Source organism: Hyperolius riggenbachi, chromosome 1, assembly GCF_040937935.1.
Source record: "Hyperolius riggenbachi isolate aHypRig1 chromosome 1, aHypRig1.pri, whole genome shotgun sequence".
Classification (NCBI taxonomy): Eukaryota; Metazoa; Chordata; class Amphibia; order Anura; family Hyperoliidae; genus Hyperolius; species Hyperolius riggenbachi.
Window position 1 is genome coordinate 14,636,939 of NC_090646.1, and position 21,774 is coordinate 14,658,712.

General features: G+C 49.3%; 1 protein-coding gene across 5 annotated transcripts in view; it reads left to right on the forward strand.

Annotated features, from left to right (window-relative positions):
- Positions 1 to 21,774, forward strand: part of LOC137544970 (transcription factor COE3-like) — a 167,207-nt gene that overhangs the window by 67,216 nt on the left and 78,217 nt on the right. For 3 of the 5 annotated variants that reach the window (XM_068266071.1, XM_068266083.1, XM_068266078.1), the window contains exons 3-4: positions 6,565 to 6,638; positions 12,764 to 12,832. In XM_068266071.1, coding sequence (XP_068122172.1) covers positions 6,565 to 6,638; positions 12,764 to 12,832 — 143 coding nt within the window. Of the gene's footprint in view, positions 1 to 4,749; positions 4,806 to 6,564; positions 6,639 to 12,763; positions 12,833 to 21,774 lie in introns of all 5 variants that reach the window. The other 2 variants (XM_068266097.1, XM_068266103.1) reach the window with 1 other exon arrangement.

A 21,774-nucleotide genomic window follows, 5' to 3' on the forward strand; every position in this document is an offset into this window, starting at 1 on the left:
TAATCACTGATGGACTGCAGCTGTGGATGTACTGCAGTTGTGGCTTGTGGTAATCACTGATGGACTGCCGCTGTGCATGTGCTGCAGTTGTGGCTTGTGGTAATCACTAATGGGCTGCCACTGTGCATGTGCTGCAGTTGTGGCTTGTGGTAATCACTGATGGGCTGTCACTGTGCATGTGCTGCAGGTGTGGCTTGTGGTAATCACTGATGGACTGCTGCTGTGCATGTGCTGCAGGTGTGGCTTGTGGTAATCACTGATGGACTGCTGCTGTGCATAAGCTGCAGTTGTGGCTTGTGGTAATCACTGATGGACTGCCGCTGTGCATGTGCTGCAGTTGTGGCTTGTGGTAATCACTGATGGACTGCTGCTGTGCATGTGCTGCAGTTGTGGCTTGTGGTAATCACTGATGGACTGCCGCTGTGCATGTGCTGCAGTTGTGGCTTGTGGTAATCACTGATGGACTGCTGCTGTGCATGTGCTGCAGTTGTGGCTTGTGGTAATCACTGATGGACTGCCGCTGTGCATGTGCTGCAGGTGTGGCTTGTGGTAATCACTGATGGACTGCTGCTGTGCATGTACTGCAGTTGTGGCTTGTGGTAATCACTGATGAACTGCCGCTGTGCATGTGCTGCAGGTGTGGCTTGTGGTAATCACTGATGGACTGCCGCTGTGCATGTACTGCAGTTGTGGCTTGTGGTAATCACTGATGGGCTGCCGCTGTGCATGTGCTGCAGGTGTGGCTTGTGGTAATCACTGATGGACTGCCGCTGTGCATGTGCTGCAGGTGTGGCTTGTGGTAATCACTGATGGACTGCCGCTGTGCATGTGCTGAAGGTATGGCTTGTGGTAATCACTGATAGGCTGCCGCTGTGCATGTGCTGCAGGTGTGGCTTGTGGTAATCACTGATAGGCTGCCGCTGTGCATGTGCTGCAGGTGTGGCTTGTGGTAATCACTGATGGACTGCCGCTGTGCATGTGCTGCAGGTGTGGCTTGTGGTAATCACTGATGGACTGCCGCTGTGCATGTGCTGCAGGTGTGGCTTGTGGTAATCACTGATGGACTGCCGCTGTGCATGTGCTGAAGGTGTGGCTTGTGGTAATCACTGATAGGCTGCCGCTGTGCATGTGCTGCAGGTGTGGCTTGTGGTAATCACTGATGGACTGCCGCTGTGCATGTACTGCAGTTGTGGCTTGTGGTAATCACTGATGGACTGCCGCTGTGCATGTGCTGCAGGTGTGGCTTGTGGTAATCACTGATGGACTGCCGCTGTGCATGTGCTGAAGGTGTGGCTTGTGGTAATCACTGATAGGCTGCCGCTGTGCATGTGCTGCAGGTGTGGCTTGTGGTAATCACTGATGGACTGCCGCTGTGCATGTACTGCAGTTGTGGCTTGCGGTAATCACTGATGGGCTGCTGCTGTGCATGTACTGCAGTTGTGGCTTGTGGTAATCACTGATGGGCTGCCACTGTGCATGTGCTGCAGTTGTGGCTTGTGGTAATCACTGATGTGCTGCCGCTGTGCATGTGCTGCAGCCTGCAAATGTGGCTTGTGGTAATCACTGATGGGCTGCCGCTGTGCATGTGCTGCAGGTGTGGCTTGTGGTAATCACTGATGGGCTGCCGCTGTGCATGTGCTGCAGCCTGCAAATGTGGCTTGTGGTAATCACTGATGGGCTGCCGCTGTGCATGTGCTGCAGGTGTGGCTTGTGGTAATCACTGATGGGCTGCCGCTGTACATGTGCTGCAGTTGTGGCTTGTGGTAATCACTGATGGGCTGCCGCTGTGCATGTGCTGCAGTTGTGGCTTGTGGTAATCACTGATGTGCTGCCGCTGTGCATGTGCTGCAGTTGTGGCTTGTGGTAATCACTGATGGACTGCCGCTGTGCATGTGCTGAAGGTGTGGCTTGTGGTAATCACTGATAGGCTGCCGCTGTGCATGTGCTGCAGGTGTGGCTTGTGGTAATCACTGATAGGCTGCCGCTGTGCATGTGCTGCAGGTGTGGCTTGTGGTAATCACTGATGGACTGCCGCTGTGCATGTGCTGCAGCTGTGTGTAGTAGTCACTGATGGACTGTCGCTGTGCATGTGCTGCAGCTGTGTGTAGTAATCACTGATGGACTGCCGCTGTGCATGTGCTGCAGCTGTGTGTAGTAATCACTGATGGGCTGCTGCTGTGCATGTGCTGCAGGTGTGGCTTGTGGTAATCACTGATGGACTGCCGCTGTGCATGTGCTGCAGTTGTGGCTTGTGGTAATCACTGATGGACTGCCGCTGTGCATGTACTGCAGTTGTGGCTTGTGGTAATCACTGATGCACTGCCGCTGTGCATGTGCTGCAGGTGTGGCTTGTGGTAATCACTGATGGACTGCCGCTGTGCATGTACTGCAGTTGTGGCTTGTGGTAATCACTGATGGGCTGCCGCTGTGCATGTGCTGCAGGTGTGGCTTGTGGTAATCACTGATGGACTGCCGCTGTGCATGTGCTGCAGGTGTGGCTTGTGGTAATCACTGATGGACTGCCGCTGTGCATGTGCTGAAGGTGTGGCTTGTGGTAATCACTGATAGGCTGCCGCTGTGCATGTGCTGCAGGTGTGGCTTGTGGTAATCACTGATAGGCTGCCGCTGTGCATGTGCTGCAGGTGTGGCTTGTGGTAATCACTGATGGACTGCCGCTGTGCATGTGCTGCAGGTGTGGCTTGTGGTAATCACTGATGGACTGCCGCTGTGCATGTGCTGAAGGTGTGGCTTGTGGTAATCACTGATAGGCTGCCGCTGTGCATGTGCTGCAGGTGTGGCTTGTGGTAATCACTGATGGACTGCCGCTGTGCATGTACTGCAGTTGTGGCTTGTGGTAATCACTGATAAACTGCCGCTGTGCATGTGCTGCAGGTGTGGCTTGTGGTAATCACTGATGGACTGCCGCTGTGCATGTGCTGCAGTTGTGGCTTGTGGTAATCACTGATTGGCTGCCGCTGTGCATGTGCTGCAGTTGTGGCTTGTGGTAATCACTGATGGACTGCTGCTGTGCTTGTGCTGCAGTTGTGGCTTGTGGTAATCACTGATGGACTGACGCTGTGCATGTGCTGCAGTTGTGGTTTGTGGTAATCACTGATGGGCTGCCGCTGTGCATGTGCTGCAGGTGTGGCTTGTGGTAATCACTGATGGGCTGCCGCTGTGCATGTGCTGCAGGTGTGACTTGTGGCAATCACTGATGGACTGACGCTGTGCATGTGCTGCAGTTGTGGTTTGTGGTAATCACTGATGGGCTGCCGCTGTGCATGTGCTGCAGGTGTGACTTGTGGCAATCACTGATGGACTGACGCTGTGCATGTGCTGCAGTTGTGGTTTGTGGTAATCACTGATGGGCTGCCGCTGTGCATGTGCTGCAGTTGTGGCTTGTGGTAATCACTGATGGACTGCTGCTGTGCATGTGCTGCAGTTGTGGCTTGTGGTAATCACTGATGGGCTTCCACTGTGCATGTGCTGCAGTTGTGGCTTGTGGTAATCACTGATGGACTGCCGCTGTGCATGTGCTGCAGTTGTGGCTTGTGGTAATCACTGATGGGCTGCGGCTGTGCATGTGCTGCAGTTGTGGCTTGTGGTAATCACTGATGGACTGCCGCTGTGCATGTGCTGCAGTTGTGGCTTGTGGTAATCACTGATGGACTGCCGCTGTGCATGTGCTGCAGTTGTGGCTTGTGGTAATCACTGATGGACTGCCGCTGTGCATGTGCTGCAGGTGTGACTTGTGGTAATCACTGATGGGCTGCCGCTGTGCATGTGCTGCAGGTGTGACTTGTGGTAATCACTAATAGCCTGCCGCTGTGCATGTGCTGCAGGTGTGGCTTGTGGTAATCACTGATGGACTGCCGCTGTGCATGTGCTGCAGGTGTGGCTTGTGGTAATCACTGATGGACTGCCGCTGTGCATGTACTGCAGTTGTGGCTTGCAGTAATCACTGATGGGCTGCTGCTGTGCATGTACTGCAGTTGTGGCTTGTGGTAATCACTAATAGCCTGCCGCTGTGCACGTGCTGCAGGTGTGGCTTGTGGTAATCACTGATGGACTGCCGCTGTGCATGTGTTGCAGTTGTGGCTTGGGGTAATCACTGATGGACTGCCGCTGTGCATGTTCTGCAGTTGTGGCTTGTGGTAATCACTGATGGACTGCCGCTGTGCATGTGCTGCAGGTGTGGCTTCTGGTAATCACTGATGGGCTGCCGCTGTGCATGTGCTGCAGTTGTGGCTTGTGGTAATCACTGATGGACTGCTGCTGTGCATGTGCTGCAGGTGTGGCTTGTGGTAATCACTGATGGACTGCCGCTGTGCATGTGCTGCAGTTGTGGCTTGTGGTAATCACTGATGGACTGCCGCTGTGCATGTGCTGCAGTTGTGGCTTGTGGTAATCACTGATGTACTGCTGCTGTGCATGTGCTGCAGTTGTGGCTTGTGGTACTCACTGATGTACTGCTGCTGTGCATGTGCTGCAGTTGTGGCTTGTACTTGTAGGTAGATTCTACCTGGTTGATAATTTTTGATTCATAATTTTCAGAGGAGTTCACAAGCTGTAAATTTGTGGGCACCTCAGACCTAGAGGAACTCTCTACCTCCTCTGGATCTGGGAACCACAGCTGAAGATTTATGTGACAGCACAGGCCAGGGCCATGTCCACCTCTACTCTTGTGTTGTGTTGTTTGGTATGATGTTCTTGTATGACAATGGTGACTCTCTGATGTCCTCTGCTTAGGAATCAGGACAGAACAAGATATTTATGTACGGCTCATCGACTCCATGTCCAAGCAGGTGAGTCCATCTCTATGTCTGATAGTAGTAGCAAAAAAGTTTCTGTACCGTGTTAGCCAAACAAATTATATAGGTAGAAATAAAACCCGGAGCTAGTCTACTTTAGGGGACCCACCGCAAATCCCCATAGACACTTTCACCTGGGCTGCAAAACGGAACAAATGTCTTCCGTTTGCTTGTTTAAACCTCCACAAGCCTTATATCCCTGGGTAGCTAAGCATGTCCTCTAACGAATTTTGCGGTTTCGGTCAAAAAAAAGTTTGAACTGACTGTACAGGAGCCGCCGAACGGCCACAATTTCGGGTCCGTCAGCCATCTTTGTTCTGCTCTGCAGGTCGTTTCTTCCTCCTCATTGGAGGGATTGCTGGGTGGGGGCGTGCCAGCTTCTGTCGGCAGCTAACGAACCCTCCAATGAGGAGAAAGAAAGGACCTTCACAGCTGAATGAAGATGGCCGACGGAACCGAGATGAAGGCCGTTCAGCGGCTCCTACACAGCCCATTTCAACTTTTTTTTGACGGAAAACCTCACAGTTCGTTACAGGATATGCTTACCCATCCGTGGGTATAAGGCTTGTGGGGGTTTAAACAAGGTGAAAGCGGACATTTGTTCCGTTTCTGCAGACCAGCTGAAAGTGTCTATGGGGATTTGAGGTGGGTCCCCTAAAGTAGACTAGCTCCAAAAACCCAACGTTTTGTAAAAAATAATACCTTTTAATGGCTAACTAATAGAGTTAAATGATGCAAGCTTTCTGGTATCTAGTCCCCTTCTTCAGGCATATTTCCAGATGTAAGCTGAAGTAAAACACTGATGCAGGTAAATAGTAAACACAAAGATGGCAGTTGTGCTGGTTGCTGTTTAGTAGTTATTTGTCAGGTGATCAGCGGGGCTGGAGCCAGTTAGTTAGTGCAACCATACATGAAATCCAGCAGGCCTCTGAAGATCATGAAGCCAAATCAATCATGTTACATAAGGAGTCATGAATCCCATTCCACAATTTAACATTCTGTTAATGTCTTGAACATTTTCATAAATTTGTACTCAGAAACTTTTCTTGATTGATCATTTTTGAAGTTGCCCTTAAGAACAAGTACTTTTAGATCTTGCATGCTGTGTCCTGGATCACAGAAGTGTTGGCCCACTGGTGTGTCCATTTTACCTTCATTGATTTTAAAGCGGTGATGGTTCATTCTTGTGTGCAGTTTTTGCCCTGTTTCTCCTATATAGATTCCTCTTGAGGGGCATTTCATGCAGCGTATCATGTATACAACATTGGATGACTCACAGGAAAATTAATCTGATATTTGATGATATTTCTGTGAGTTTGGTATTTGTATTTGGCTTGTGCACAAGATATAAGGGCAGGTCTCACACTTTGTGTTATTGCAGGGTAATGTGCCTGGAGATTCTGGTGTAGATAATGCACTTCTGATAATCATTTGTCTCAAATTGAGAGGTTTTCTGAAAGCAAGCATTGGTAAATCAGGAAAAACACCCTTCAGGTGTTTGTCTTTATGGAGTATCGGTTGTAGGGCTTTCGATATCTTCCTTAGTGTCTTTAATTTTGGGTTGTTGGTGACCACTATTGGGACTATTTCAGTCTTTGGGGTGTACTTCAACAGTTCCTCTCTAGAATTTTAAAGTTGCTCTGTGTATTTGATCGTCAACGATTTGTGGATATTTTTTTTTCTACCTATATAATATGTCTGATTTGTGATAAATCTGTGTCTATCCCCCAAATGACCGTTGCCTCCGTTCCAGGCCATCATCTATGAAGGTCAGGACAAGAACCCGGAGATGTGTCGAGTCCTCCTCACTCACGAGATTATGTGCAGGTAAGCTGCACCAGTAATGTGGTCTTATTGTTTATCAGAAACACAGAAATGATATGCGAGGTGTGAGATTGCACTACACCCTTCCACCAGAGTCCTCTTTCCGTATTTTACTACTGATTTTTTTTGTTTTTTTAATCTTTTTTGCTTTCCTTTCTTTCTTTTTTTACCTTTCCTTTCCTTGTTCTTTTGTTTTCTTTGTCCTTTTTTTCCCAACGTATTTTCTGTTTTTCTCTCCTATCTTTTTATGTTATGTTTTTTCCTTATTACTCATTTCATTTCATTTTTTTTCTTTTTGTTGTCTTTTCTATCATTTAACTTCTTTCACATTTGTTTTTTGTTTTGTTTTTGTGGGGTTTTTTTGTTTTTTTTTTCCTTCCTTCCCATCTTTTTTTTTTGTTTGTTTAGCTTTTTCTCGCCTTTCTTTTTTTTTAAAGAGACACTGAGGCGAAAAAAATATGATATGATGAATTGGTTGTGTACTATGAATAATTACTAGAAGATTAGCAGCAAAGAAAATATTCTCATATTTTTATTTTCAGGTATATAGTGTGTTTTCTAACATTGCATCATTCTATAATATGTGCAGATTACACAACACTCAGCATTCAAAATGATTCTTTCAGAGCAGTCTGTGAACTAATGAACTCTCCTCTAGCAGAGGAAAAGTAAATAGTTAACTAACAGTTGAGATAATAAAAGTCAGAAAACAGCCCTCTCCAAGACTTTTGAAAGTCGTAGAGATAATGGCTTTTTTGTATAGAGATAATACTGGAGTTTCTTAACTCTTCCTGTACTGGAAACAATTAGACTGATGTATCTGATCTTAATGTTTTATTTCTTAGCTGTACAACACATATAAATCATAATATCATAGTTTTTTTTCGCTTCAGTGTCTCTTTAACTATACTCAATTTTACTATCTTACTGTGTTTCCTTGAAAATAAGACTAGGTCATATTAATTTTAGCTTCAAATGATGTGTTAGGTATTATTTTAATGGGATGTTTTATTTGTCCATGAAAAACTATCAATAAATTATTTCTGAAGTCCTCATTTATTTAAAAATTGTTCTGTCATCTCATTCTGGAACAGCTCTCCAAATCCCTGAGTTCCATTGGGAATTTCTTTTACTCTGTTTCCTTTTTATATGTACAACAATCTACATTTATGCTGCCACTTGCCAACATTGTTTTGGATCTAGTTGCGGGTTGTTGAGTGTGATTCTTTTGATTCTGCTGTCCTTGGTGAGCAGTCTATCTGTTCTGCTGCGTTCTCTTGCCAATTGATTTTACTTTTTGAAATGTATACCGTAGCTGTCTGGACACTATTTACATTGACTTTTGTATGAACTGTAGCTAGAGTTAAATAAACATCTTCAAAAATCCAGAAAAATCAGGTTCGGTCTTATTTTCGGGAAAAGGTTTTTTTTTTCCTTGCTTCAATTTTTCTTTTGTTCTTCTTTTTTGGATTTTTTTTGTTCTTCTTTTTCTGGATATATTTACCCCCTTTTCTTTCCCTCCTGTACACGTTTCGCAGTTGGTTTGCATTAGCGCTCTTATCTTCCTCCTGTCCATCAGCTATGATGCCTGCGTATAAGATTTATCCCCCCTGAGCTTTGCGGTCAGCTCTTGTGGCACTCCTTGCTGGATCTGGGTGGAGAGGTCTGGATTTGTTATTACTGAACAATACATGAAGAATTTACAACAAGTCCAAAAACAAGGCAAAGCACAAACTGGACATTGTTTTCCCAGCAAAAAAACAAAACTAAAATGGGTGGGAGAAAGTCAGTTAGCGATGAGTCAGGCTTGTTCTGGAAAAGTAAAAGTTCTGACTTAAAACTGTTGAAATTCTTTTTTTTTCCCTCGGATCTCAAGTCTATATGATGAAGTTTGGAAGAACCCCAAAAGTAAATGTAATAATGTTAATATTGCAGTTTTATTACTCCCAACAACACCAGCTGGCCAGGCTGAAGACTTCACTGCTTCTGAGGTTCCAAGTTAGAAAAAAAGTCCAATTTGTTTCTTATAATGTATGTCAGTTATTGATCATGTGTATACACTTCAACATATATTTTATTATTTTTCTGTGTAACACATATAGAATGTTTGGCATTGGGTGACTGCAGAGTCCAGTGCAAATGCAAAGTCCGATGCGTGCAGATCACTGAGAGATTCATATTATGTTTATTTAAATAGCACTGACATCTACTGCAGCACTTTACAGAGTACATAGTCATGTCACTGAGAGATGATATTACATGAATGATGGAGGAAAGAACATCATATGGATAGTGGGTTGGAGTAGAAGAAAGAGGACATTCCATGGATGATGGAGCAAAGAACATCAAATGGATATCAGAATCAGAATCAGATTTATTTCGCCAAGTACAACGGGGGTTGTACCCGGAATTATTTTTGGCACAAACAGGGTCGGAGATGGTACAAACACATGCATGCAATCCAACACATACAATCAGGTACAGTAGTACAAGTAAGCAAATACACACATACATATATACATATATATATATATATATATATATATATATACATACATACACACTATACCCACAGCCCTTAATCTGGTGAAGGACGCTTGGGGAAGTCAGGAGTGCTATGTGAGGGGAGCAGCCTTACCTTCTATCGGTGGCGCTCGCTCAGCTCCGCAGCAGTCCCAGATCCCCGCAGTGTATCCTGAAGAGAGTATAGAGAGAGAGAAGGAGAGAAGGTATAGCTAAGAGAGTGTAGAAGAAAGAGAGAGAGCCAAGGCAGGGAGAGAGACAGAGGCATTCTTTTGGGCTGCAGGTTAAGTTAGTCCTAGTAGAGAACGTCCCAGTGGTGAAACGCCAGGTGGGCCACCCCACGCTCTTCAGGTGATGCAGGCTGGTCACTGATCTGCCGGGCTGGGTGTTGGTGCAGGCTGACCTGGTCCGCGGCAGTGGCATGGGTAGACCCTGGGTGGCCGAGCAGGCTGGGGGCTGCGGCTGGTGGAGTCTGTGGTTGGTGAAGACCCACTCTGCATTCCACGTGGGAGGCCCAGCAGGAAGCGGTGGTGGTCAGGCCTCCAGGATGTGGGGAGTTCGACATGCTCCGGGCTGGCTTCCTGGACACACAGGCCCCCACAGGATATTGTGTTGGGAGTAGAAGAAAGAGGGCATTACATGGACGAGGGAGGAGAGAACATCATATAGATATTGGGTTGGAGGTAGGCAAGAAAGGACATTACATTGACGATGGTATGGATATTGGGAGCAGAAGAAAGAGGGCATTACATGGATTATGTAGAAGAGAACATCATATGGATATTGGGTTGGAGGCAGAAGAGAGTGGACATTACATGGATGATGGAGTAGAGAACATGATATAGATATTGGTTTTGGAGGAGAAGAGAAGAGACATTATATGGATTATGGAGCTAAAAACATCATATGGATATTGGGTTTGGATTAGAGAAGAGGGGACATTACATGGATGATGGAGGAAAGAACATCTTATGGATATTAGGTTGGGAAGAGAAGAAAGAGGACATTACATGGATGATGGAGAAGAGAACATCAAATGGATATTAGGTTGGAGGAGAAGAGAGAGGACATTACATGGACGATGGAGGAGAGAAGAGAACATCTCATGGATATTGGGTTGGGAGGAGAAGAAAGAGGACATTACATGGATGATGGAGGAGAGAACATCGTATGGATATTAGGTTGGAGGAGAAGAGAGAGGACATTACATGGACGAAGGAGGAGAGAACATCTCATGGATATTGGGTTGGGAGGAGAATAAAGAGGACATTACTGTACATTAATGATGGAGGAGAGAAGATCATATGGATATTGGGTTGGAGGCCAAAGAGAAAGGACATTACATTGAGAATGGAGTAGAGAACAATGTATGGATATTGGGTTGTGAGTAGAAGAGAGAGGACATAATGAGGATGTTGGAGCAGAAAACATCATATGGAGGTTGAGTTTTTGGTGACAAAACATCAAGTGATTGCTGGTTTTTGAAAAGAGAACTTAATTTGGATGTTAGTTTAGGAGAAGATAAAACAGAATAAGAAATTTGGGCTTCAGGAGATGGAACATCACCCAGGTTTGGACTAGTAAGGCTGACAGAATATAAGCTCCATGAAGAGCTAAAAAAATACCCAATTTTTCAGGTAAAATCTGATTGCTGTGTTTGTAGAGAGCTTTTACAAATCAGTGTTTGAGGTTTCTTCCCTGTTGACTAAACCAGTGACCCAGCACTGCTGCCAGGCCCTAGAAGGAGATCCCTGGTGGGACTTTGGACCATTTGAGGACACTGACTGTATGAACCTGCAATTGATTCCCTGTTTTTTTTTCTTTTTTTACTTGTAGTCCTTCAGGTGACATCTCTGAGGGTTTGGGGACGATCTCCAGCCTAGAAACCGTATCTAACAATTCCTTTTGTTTGTCCCAAAGGCTGAGTGTCAGGGGAGCTAGTTTAGTCTAATTTACGGAGAGGATTTTGGGTAATGAGGCGTGAATGCGCCTGGAGGCCAGGAATGGTGTCTGTATTCTCCAAGCTCAAAGGATTACCAGTTGGAATTAAAATAAACGTTTACAGATAAAGTTGTAATACAATTTTGTATTACAAAAACATCTTAAAGTACCCCTGAACTGGGGGAGAGCCAATTAATATAGCCTGTGGTGGACTACTGCTAGCCCCCCGCTCCTCGTAACTCCGATGCATTACAGAACTTCCTCTGAGTGGCGCACTGCTATTCTGAACTAAGCTAGCTAAAAGAAAATGCTTATGAAAGTGCTTGTGTGGTTTGGAATGTGGGCCTGCTCAGTTCTAAGTCAAACACCCCCTGGAGCTTGGAGAATGGAGGATCCCGACAAATATGAACAGGACCAAGGATGGGGAAACCAGAAGCCAATGAGCAGTGGCAGGACAATTTCGGCAGGACACTTTCGAAAACATAAACTAGCTCACTATGGGCTTCATCCATTTTTTATTTTTATTTTTGTCCCTGGTTCAGGGGTGTGATTAGTGAGTTCCGACCCCCTAAACATGGACCAACCAAGGGCATGTTCATCCAGGCAAACAACTGTAGACTATGCAGAGAGTATAAAATGCAAAGCTAATCTATGGGTTCCGTAGGAAAAAGTTTGTTGCAGGCAGTTAAACATTACTCATTCAGAAGAGATCAACTGGGAGCAGATCTACTGGGATGGAGAGACACTTCCATAATAAGTTAGTTAGCAATAAGGAAGAGGGGGCGAGGCTTAGAAAAAATAGGTAGATAGGAATTTTGTAAATGTAGACATTGCCTTCTTATGTCAGTTCACATTACTGTGGAGATACAGGTGCCATGTATATGGAACTAGTCCAGCCAGAAAGTGTCCAATCAGTCGGGAAGGGGGGGAGGGGCGCTCGCACCAATACTTTCATATACGATATCTACATAACTAACACTATGATTAAAGGATACCCGAAGTGACATGTAACATGATGAGATAGACATGTGTATGTACAGTGCCTAGCACACAAATAACTGTGCTGTGTTCCTTTTTTTCTTTCTCTGCCTGAAAGGGTTAAATATCAGGTATGTAAGTGGCTGATTCAGTCCTGCCTCAGACAGGAAGTGACTACAGTGTGATCCTCAATGATAAGAAATTCCCCTTTTTATCTCTTTCTTGCTCTCAGAAGCCATTTTCTGCTAGGAAAGTGTTTTATAGTTGGAATCTTTTATCAGTGAGGGTCACACTGTAGTCACTTCCTGTCTGAGTCAGGACTGAGTCAGCCACTTACATACCTGATATTTAACTCTTTCAGGCAGAGAAAGTAAAAAAAAAGGAACACAGCATAGTTATTTGTGTGCTAGGCACTGTACATACCCATGTCTATCTCATCATGTCACATGTCACTTCGGGTATCCTATAAAGGCAGGGCCTTAGTCCTAATTAGTGGTGTGACTTAGTTATGTACAATCCTGATTTATTTACTAGTAGGTTTGCCTCTTGTTAAGATAGCATCGGGCGATTTTAGTGTTCGGTCACAGAAATCACATCTGTTTCTTATTGTTATTTTATTGTTTTCGCAGGAAGCTTACGGCAGTTTCCTGTGTTATCTCAGTAACATCTCTTTTCTGTCATTCCAGTCGCTGCTGCGATAAGAAGAGCTGCGGTAATCGCAACGAGACGCCCTCGGATCCGGTCATCATCGACAGGTGAGACGTCGCGCACCAGAGGTGTTGTCTGCTCCTGCCTCACACACAGCTGCAGCAGATTTCATGCACACTGCACCTTCCATTCACTAAGCATCAGCATACCTCCCAACTCTATCAGATACGAAAGAGGGACACTTTAAAGCGGGATTGTCACCATAAAAATCAAATTTCAGCAGCAACTGGTCTGAGTGTATGAAGTGATAAAGATGCTAATCCTGCATTCAAAACGTTTTCTGCTGTTATGATTTGGTGTTATCACACACCTTAGGAGCACTGGCCATTTAATTGCCATTGCCAAACAGTTGCATGCTGGGGGTCTTTTTATCTATAATATATTCCTCCTCCTCCCTTTATTTCCCCCTCCTTCTAATGACATGTCCATCCGTGGCTTTTTTGTACTGCGCATGTGCGCAGTACAGACAGCTGTTAGGATGGGAGGTCGGGCCAGGGAGCATAGCAAGCATGTGCGCAGTACAGATAGCTGTTAGGATGGGAGGTCGGGCCAGGGAGCATAGCAAGCATGTGCGCAGTACAGACAGCTGTTAGGACGGGAGGTCGGGCCAGGGAGCATAGCAAGCATGTGCGCAGTACAGACAGCTGTTAGGACGGGAGGTCGGGCCAGGGAGCATAGCAAGCATGTGCGCAGTACAGACAGCTGTTAGGACGGGAGGTCGGGCCAGGGAGCATAGCAAGCATGTGCGCAGTACAGATAGCTGTTAGGACGGGAGGTCGGGCCAGGGAGCATAGCAAGCATGTGCGCAGTACAGACAGCTGTTAGGACGGGAGGTCGGGCCAGGGAGCATAGCAAGCATGTGCGCAGTACAGACAGCTGTTAGGACGGGAGGTCGGGCCAGGGAGCATAGCAAGCATGTGCGCAGTACAGACAGCTGTTAGGATGGGAGGTCGGGCCAGGGAGCATAGCAAGCATGTGCGCAGTACAGACAGCTGTTAGGACGGGAGGTCGGGCCAGGGAGCATAGCAAGCATGTGCGCAGTACAGATAGCTGTTAGGATGGGAGGTCGGGCCAGGGAGCATAGCAAGCATGTGCGCAGTACAGACAGCTGTTAGGATGGGAGGTCGGGCCAGGGAGCATAGCAAGCATGTGCGCAGTACAGACAGCTGTTAGGATGGGAGGTCGGGCCAGGGAGCATAGCAAGCATGTGCGCAGTACAGACAGCTGTTAGGACGGGAGGTCAGGCCAGGGAGCATAGCAAGCATGTGCGCAGTACAGATAGCTGTTAGGACGGGAGGTCGGGCCAGGGAGCATAGCAAGCATGTGCGCAGTACAGACAGCTGTTAGGACGGGAGGTCGGGCCAGGGAGCATAGCAAGCATGTGCGCAGTACAGATAGCTGTTAGGACGGGAGGTCGGGCCAGGGAGCATAGCAAGCATGTGCGCAGTACAGATAGCTGTTAGGACGGGAGGTCGGGCCAGGGAGCATAGCAAGCATGTGCGCAGTACAGATAGCTGTTAGGACGGGAGGTCGGGCCAGGGAGCATAGCAAGCATGTGCGCAGTACAGATAGCTGTTAGGACGGGAGGTCGGGCCAGGGAGCATAGCAAGCATGTGCGCAGTACAGACAGCTGTTAGGACGGGAGGTCAGGCCAGGGAGCATAGCAAGCATGTGCGCAGTACAGACAGCTGTTAGGACGGGAGGTCGGGCCAGGGAGCATAGCAAGCATGTGCGCAGTACAGATAGCTGTTAGGATGGGAGGTCGGGCCAGGGAGCATAGCAAGCATGTGCGCAGTACAGACAGCTGTTAGGACGGGAGGTCGGGCCAGGGAGCATAGCAAGCATGTGCGCAGTACAGACAGCTGTTAGGACGGGAGGTCGGGCCAGGGAGCATAGCAAGCATGTGCGCAGTACAGACAGCTGTTAGGACGGGAGGTCGGGCCAGGGAGCATAGCAAGCATGTGCGCAGTACAGATAGCTGTTAGGACGGGAGGTCGGGCCAGGGAGCATAGCAAGCATGTGCGCAGTACAGACAGCTGTTAGGACGGGAGGTCGGGCCAGGGAGCATAGCAAGCATGTGCGCAGTACAGACAGCTGTTAGGACGGGAGGTCGGGCCAGGGAGCATAGCAAGCATGTGCGCAGTACAGACAGCTGTTAGGATGGGAGGTCGGGCCAGGGAGCATAGCAAGCATGTGCGCAGTACAGACAGCTGTTAGGACGGGAGGTCGGGCCAGGGAGCATAGCAAGCATGTGCGCAGTACAGATAGCTGTTAGGATGGGAGGTCGGGCCAGGGAGCATAGCAAGCATGTGCGCAGTACAGACAGCTGTTAGGATGGGAGGTCGGGCCAGGGAGCATAGCAAGCATGTGCGCAGTACAGACAGCTGTTAGGATGGGAGGTCGGGCCAGGGAGCATAGCAAGCATGTGCGCAGTACAGACAGCTGTTAGGACGGGAGGTCAGGCCAGGGAGCATAGCAAGCATGTGCGCAGTACAGATAGCTGTTAGGACGGGAGGTCGGGCCAGGGAGCATAGCAAGCATGTGCGCAGTACAGACAGCTGTTAGGACGGGAGGTCGGGCCAGGGAGCATAGCAAGCATGTGCGCAGTACAGATAGCTGTTAGGACGGGAGGTCGGGCCAGGGAGCATAGCAAGCATGTGCGCAGTACAGATAGCTGTTAGGACGGGAGGTCGGGCCAGGGAGCATAGCAAGCATGTGCGCAGTACAGATAGCTGTTAGGACGGGAGGTCGGGCCAGGGAGCATAGCAAGCATGTGCGCAGTACAGATAGCTGTTAGGACGGGAGGTCGGGCCAGGGAGCATAGCAAGCATGTGCGCAGTACAGACAGCTGTTAGGACGGGAGGTCAGGCCAGGGAGCATAGCAAGCATGTGCGCAGTACAGACAGCTGTTAGGACGGGAGGTCGGGCCAGGGAGCATAGCAAGCATGTGCGCAGTACAGATAGCTGTTAGGATGGGAGGTCGGGCCAGGGAGCATAGCAAGCATGTGCGCAGTACAGACAGCTGTTAGGACGGGAGGTCGGGCCAGGGAGCATAGCAAGCATGTGCGCAGTACAGATAGCTGTTAGGATGGGAGGTCGGGCCAGGGAGCATAGCAAGCATGTGCGCAGTACAGACAGCTGTTAGGACGGGAGGTCGGGCCAGGGAGCATAGCAAGCATGTGCGCAGTACAGACAGCTGTTAGGATGGGAGGTCGGGCCAGGGAGCATAGCAAGCATGTGCGCAGTACAGACAGCTGTTAGGACGGGAGGTCGGGCCAGGGAGCATAGCAAGCATGTGCGCAGTACAGACAGCTGTTAGGATGGGAGGTCGGGCCAGGGAGCATAGCAAGCATGTGCGCAGTACAGACAGCTGTTAGGATGGGAGGTCGGGCCAGGGAGCATAGCAAGCATGTGCGCAGTACAGACAGCTGTTAGGACGGGAGGTCGGGCCAGGGAGCATAGCAAGCATGTGCGCAGTACAGACAGCTGTTAGGATGGGAGGTCGGGCCAGGGAGCATAGCAAGCATGTGCGCAGTACAGATAGCTGTTAGGATGGGAGGTCGGGCCAGGGAGCATAGCAAGCATGTGCGCAGTACAGACAGCTGTTAGGACGGGAGGTCGGGCCAGGGAGCATAGCAAGCATGTGCGCAGTACAGACAGCTGTTAGGATGGGAGGTCGGGCCAGGGAGCATAGCAAGCATGTGCGCAGTACAGACAGCTGTTAGGACGGGAGGTCGGGCCAGGGAGCATAGCAAGCATGTGCGCAGTACAGACAGCTGTTAGGATGGGAGGTCGGGCCAGGGAGCATAGCAAGCATGTGCGCAGTACAGACAGCTGTTAGGACGGGAGGTCGGGCCAGGGAGCATAGCAAGCATGTGCGCAGTACAGACAGCTGTTAGGACGGGAGGTCGGGCCAGGGAGCATAGCAAGCATGTGCGCAGTACAGACAGCTGTTAGGACGGGAGGTCGGGCCAGGGAGCATAGCAAGCATGTGCGCAGTACAGACAGCTGTTAGGACGGGAGGTCGGGCCAGGGAGCATAGCAAGCATGTGCGCAGTACAGACAGCTGTTAGGATGGGAGGTCGGGCCAGGGAGCATAGCAAGCATGTGCGCAGTACAGACAGCTGTTAGGACGGGAGGTCGGGCCAGGGAGCATAGCAAGCATGTGCGCAGTACAGACAGCTGTTAGGATGGGAGGTCGGGCCAGGGAGCATAGCAAGCATGTGCGCAGTACAGACAGCTGTTAGGACGGGAGGTCGGGCCAGGGAGCATAGCAAGCATGTGCGCAGTACAGACAGCTGTTAGGACGGGAGGTCGGGCCAGGGAGCATAGCAAGCATGTGCGCAGTACAGACAGCTGTTAGGACGGGAGGTCGGGCCAGGGAGCATAGCAAGCATGTGCGCAGTACAGACAGCTGTTAGGACGGGAGGTCGGGCCAGGGAGCATAGCAAGCATGTGCGCAGTACAGACAGCTGTTAGGATGGGAGGTCGGGCCAGGGAGCATAGCAAGCATGTGCGCAGTACAGACAGCTGTTAGGACGGGAGGTCGGGCCAGGGAGCATAGCAAGCATGTGCGCAGTACAGACAGCTGTTAGGATGGGAGGTCGGGCCAGGGAGCATAGCAAGCATGTGCGCAGTACAGACAGCTGTTAGGATGGGAGGTCGGGCCAGGGAGCATAGCAAGCATGTGCGCAGTACAGACAGCTGTTAGGACGGGAGGTCGGGCCAGGGAGCATAGCAAGCGTGTGCGGCGGACAAGTGCGCACGCGGCGGCAGGTACGCGCGCAAGCACTGGCTGGCGGCCGTCATTCACTACCTAGAGCCCATTTTTAAACAGGCTCAGGTAGACTAGTACCTCAATAAGTGTCAATTCACAGAGAATTGAGCATTCAGTAACACAAGTGAGATGTCCAATATTTATCTCCAAACAGCCATTCAGAAGGTTGCAGAAGGGAGCAGAGAAAAGGGGAAAACCAACTACACTACTTAGGAAAGTAATACAGTTCATGATAAAAACACTTCCAAACATTTCCCTAATTTCACAATATTAGTATGATTAAGTTAATAAGATGCTAGTGGCTTTGAGCTGATACACATGTTATGTTCATTTTATGCTGCTCGGACTTGCACTTTACTTGTAAGAATAATTTAAAAAAGATGCTATCTGTCAAATACCAGAGAGGAGGAATTATCAGGAGAGGTGAGTTTGATAGAGGAAGGAGTCCTCCAGCAGCACAGAGTATATCAGGAGAGGAGAGTTAGAGGAAGGAGCAGAGTCCTCCAGCAGCACAGAGTATATCAGGAGAGGAGAGTTAGAGGAAGGAGCAGAGTCCCCCAGCGACACAGAGTATATCAGGAGAGGAGAGTTGGAGGAAGGAGCAGAGTCCTCCAGCAGCACAGAGTATATCAGGAGAGAAGAGTTAGACAGAGGAAGGAGCAGAGTCCTCCAGCAGCACAGAGTATATCAGGAGAGGAGAGTTAGAGGAAGGAGCAGAGTCCTCCAGCAGCACAGAGTATATCAGGAGAGGAGGGTTAGAGGAAGGAGCAGAGTCCTCCAGCAGCGCAGAGTATATCAGGAGAGGAGAGTTAGAGGAAGGAGCAGAGTCCTCCAGCAGCACAGAGTATATCAGGAGAGGAGGGAGGAGTTAGAGGAAGGAGCAGAGTCCTCCAGCAGCACAGAGTATATCAGGAGAGGAGAGTTAGAGGAAGGAGCAGAGTCCTCCAGCAGCACAGAGTATATCAGGAGAGGAGAGTTAGAGGAAGGAGCAGAGTCCTCGAGCAGCACAGAGTATATCAGGAGAGGAGAGTTAGATAGAGGAAGGAGCAGAGTCCTCCAGCAGCACAGAGTATATCAGGAGAGGAGAGTTAGAGGAAGGAGCAGAGTCCTCCAGCAGCACAGAGTATATCAGGAGAGGAGAGTTAGAGGAAGGAGCAGAGTCCTCCAGCAGCACAGAGTATATCAGGAGAAGCGAGTTAGAGGGAGGAGCAGAGCCCTCCAGCAGCACAGAGTATATCAGGAGAGGAGAGTTAGAGGAAGGAGCAGAGTCCTCCAGCAGCACAGAGTATATCAGGAGAGGAGAGCTAGAGGAGGAGCAGAGTTCTCCAGCAGCACAGAGTATATCAGGAGAGGAGAGTTAGAGGGAGGAGCAGAGTCCTCCAGCAGCACAGAGTATATCAGGAGAGGAGAGTTAGAGGAAGGAGCAGAGTCCTCCAGCAGCACAGAGTATATCAGGAGAGGAGAGTTAGAGGAAGGAGCAGAGTCCTCCAGCAGCACAGAGTATATCAGGAGAGGAGAGTTAGAGGAAGGAGCAGAGTCCTCCAGCAGCACAGAGTATATCAGGAGAAGCGAGTTAGAGGAAGGAGCAGAGTCCTCCAGCAGCACAGAGTATATCAGGAGAGGAGAGTTAGAGGAAGGAGCAGAGTCCTCCAGCAGCACAGAGTATATCAGGAGAGGAGAGTTAGAGGAAGGAGCAGAGTCCTCCAGCAGCACAGAGTATATCAGGAGAGGAGAGTTAGAGGAAGGAGCAGAGTCCTCCAGCAGCACAGAGTATATCAGGAGAGGAGAGTCAGAGGGAGGAGCAGAGTCCTCCAGCAGCACAGAGTATATCAGGAGAGGAGAGTTAGAGGAAGGAGCAGAGTCCTCCAGCAGCACAGAGTATATCAGGAGAGGAGAGTCAGAGGGAGGAGCAGAGTCCTCCAGCAGCACAGAGTATATCAGGAGAGGGGAGTTAGAGGAAGGAGCAGAGCCCCCAGCAGCACAGAGTATATCAGGAGGGGAGGGTTAGAGGGAGGAGCAGAGTCCCCCAGCGACACAGAGTATATCAGGAGAGGAGAGTTAGAGGAAGGAGCAGAGTCCTCCAGCAGCACAGAGTATATCAGGAGAGGAGAGTTAGAGGAAGGAGCAGAGTCTTCCAGCAGCACAGAGTATATCAGGAGAGGAGAGTTAGATAGAGGAAGGAGCAGAGTCCTCCAGCAGCACAGAGTATATCAGGAGAGGGGAGTTAGAGGAAGGAGCAGAGCCCCCAGCAGCACAGAGTATATCAGGAGAGGAGAGTTAGAGGAAGGAGCAGAGTCCTCCAGCAGCACAGAGTATATCAGGAGAGGAGAGTTAGAGGAAGGAGCAGAGTCCTCCAGAAGCACAGAGTATATCAGGAGAGGAGAGTTAGAGGAAGGAGCAGAGTCCTCCAGCAACACAGAGTATATCAGGAGAGGAGAGTTAGAGGAAGGAGCAGAGTCCTCCAGCAGCACAGAGTATATCAGGAGAGGAGAGTTAGAGGAAGGAGCAGAGTCTTCCAGCAGCACAGAGTATATCAGGAGAGGAGAGTTAGATAGAGGAAGGAGCAGAGTCCTCCAGCAGCACAGAGTATATCAGGAGAGGAGAGTCAGAGGGAGGAGCAGAGTCCTCCAGCAGCACAGAGTATATCAGGAGAGGGGAGTTAGAGGGAGGAGCAGAGTCCTCCAGCAGCACAGAGTATATCAGGAGATGGGAGTTACAGGGAGGAGCAGAGTCTTCCAGCAGCACAGAGTATATCAGGAAAGGAGAGTTAGAGGAAGGAGCAGAGTCCTCCAGCAGCACAGAGTATATCAGGAGAGGGGAGTTAGAGGAAGGAGCAGAGTCCTCCAGCAGCACAGAGTATATCAGGAGAGGAGAGATAGAGGAAGAAGCAGAGTCCTCCAGCAGCACAGAGTATATCAGGGGAGGAGAGTTAGAGGAAGGAGCAGAGTCCTCCAGCAGCACAGAGTATATCAGGAGAGGAGAGTTAGATAGAGGAAGGAGCAGAGTCCTCCAGCAGCACGGAGTATATCAGGAGAGGAGAGTTAGAGGAAGGAGCAGAGTCCTCCAGCAGCACAGAGTATATCAGGAGAGGAGAGTTAGATAGAGGAAGGAGCAGAGTCCTCCAGCAGCACAGAGTATATCAGGGGAGGAGAGTTAGAGGAAGGAGCAGAGTCCTCCAGCAGCACAGAGTATATCAGGAGAGGAGAGTTAGAGGGAGGAGCAGAGTCCTCCAGCAGCACAGAGTATATCAGGAGAGGAGAGTTAGAGGAAGGAGCAGAGTCCACCAGCAGCACAGAGTATATCAGGAGAGGAGGGTTAGAGGGAGGAGCAGAGTCCTCCAGCAGCACAGAGTATATCAGGAGAGGAGAGTTAGAGGAAGGAGCAGAGTCCACCAGCAGCACAAAGTATATCAGGAGAGGAGGGTTAGAGGAACAAATACCAGAGAGGAGGAAATATCAGGAGAGGTGAGTTTGATAGAGGAAGGAGTCCTCCAGCAGCACAGAGTATATCAGGAGAGGAGAGGAGAGTTAGATAGAGGAAGGAGCAGAGCCCTCCAGCAGCACAGAGTATATCAGGAGAGGAGAGTTAGGTAGAGGGAGGAGCAGAGTCCTCCAGCAGCACAGAGTATATCAGGAGAGGAGAGTTAGAGGAAGGAGCAGAGTCCTCCAGCAGCACAGAGTATATCAGGAGAGGAGAGTTAGAGGAAGGAGCAGAGTCCTCCAGCAGCACAGAGTATATCAGGAGAGGAGAGTTAGAGGAAGGAGCAGAGTCCTCCAGCAGCACAGAGTATATCAGGAGAGGAGAGTCAGAGGGAGGAGCAGAGTCCTCCAGCAGCACAGAGTATATCAGGAGAGGAGAGTTAGAGGAAGGAGCAGAGTCCTCCAGCAGCACAGAGTATATCAGGAGAGGAGAGTCAGAGGGAGGAGCAGAGTCCTCCAGCAGCACAGAGTATATCAGGAGAGGGGAGTTAGAGGAAGGAGCAGAGCCCCCAGCAGCACAGAGTATATCAGGAGGGGAGGGTTAGAGGGAGGAGCAGAGTCCCCCAGCGACACAGAGTATATCAGGAGAGGAGAGTTAGAGGAAGGAGCAGAGTCCTCCAGCAGCACAGAGTATATCAGGAGAGGAGAGTTAGAGGAAGGAGCAGAGTCTTCCAGCAGCACAGAGTATATCAGGAGAGGAGAGTTAGATAGAGGAAGGAGCAGAGTCCTCCAG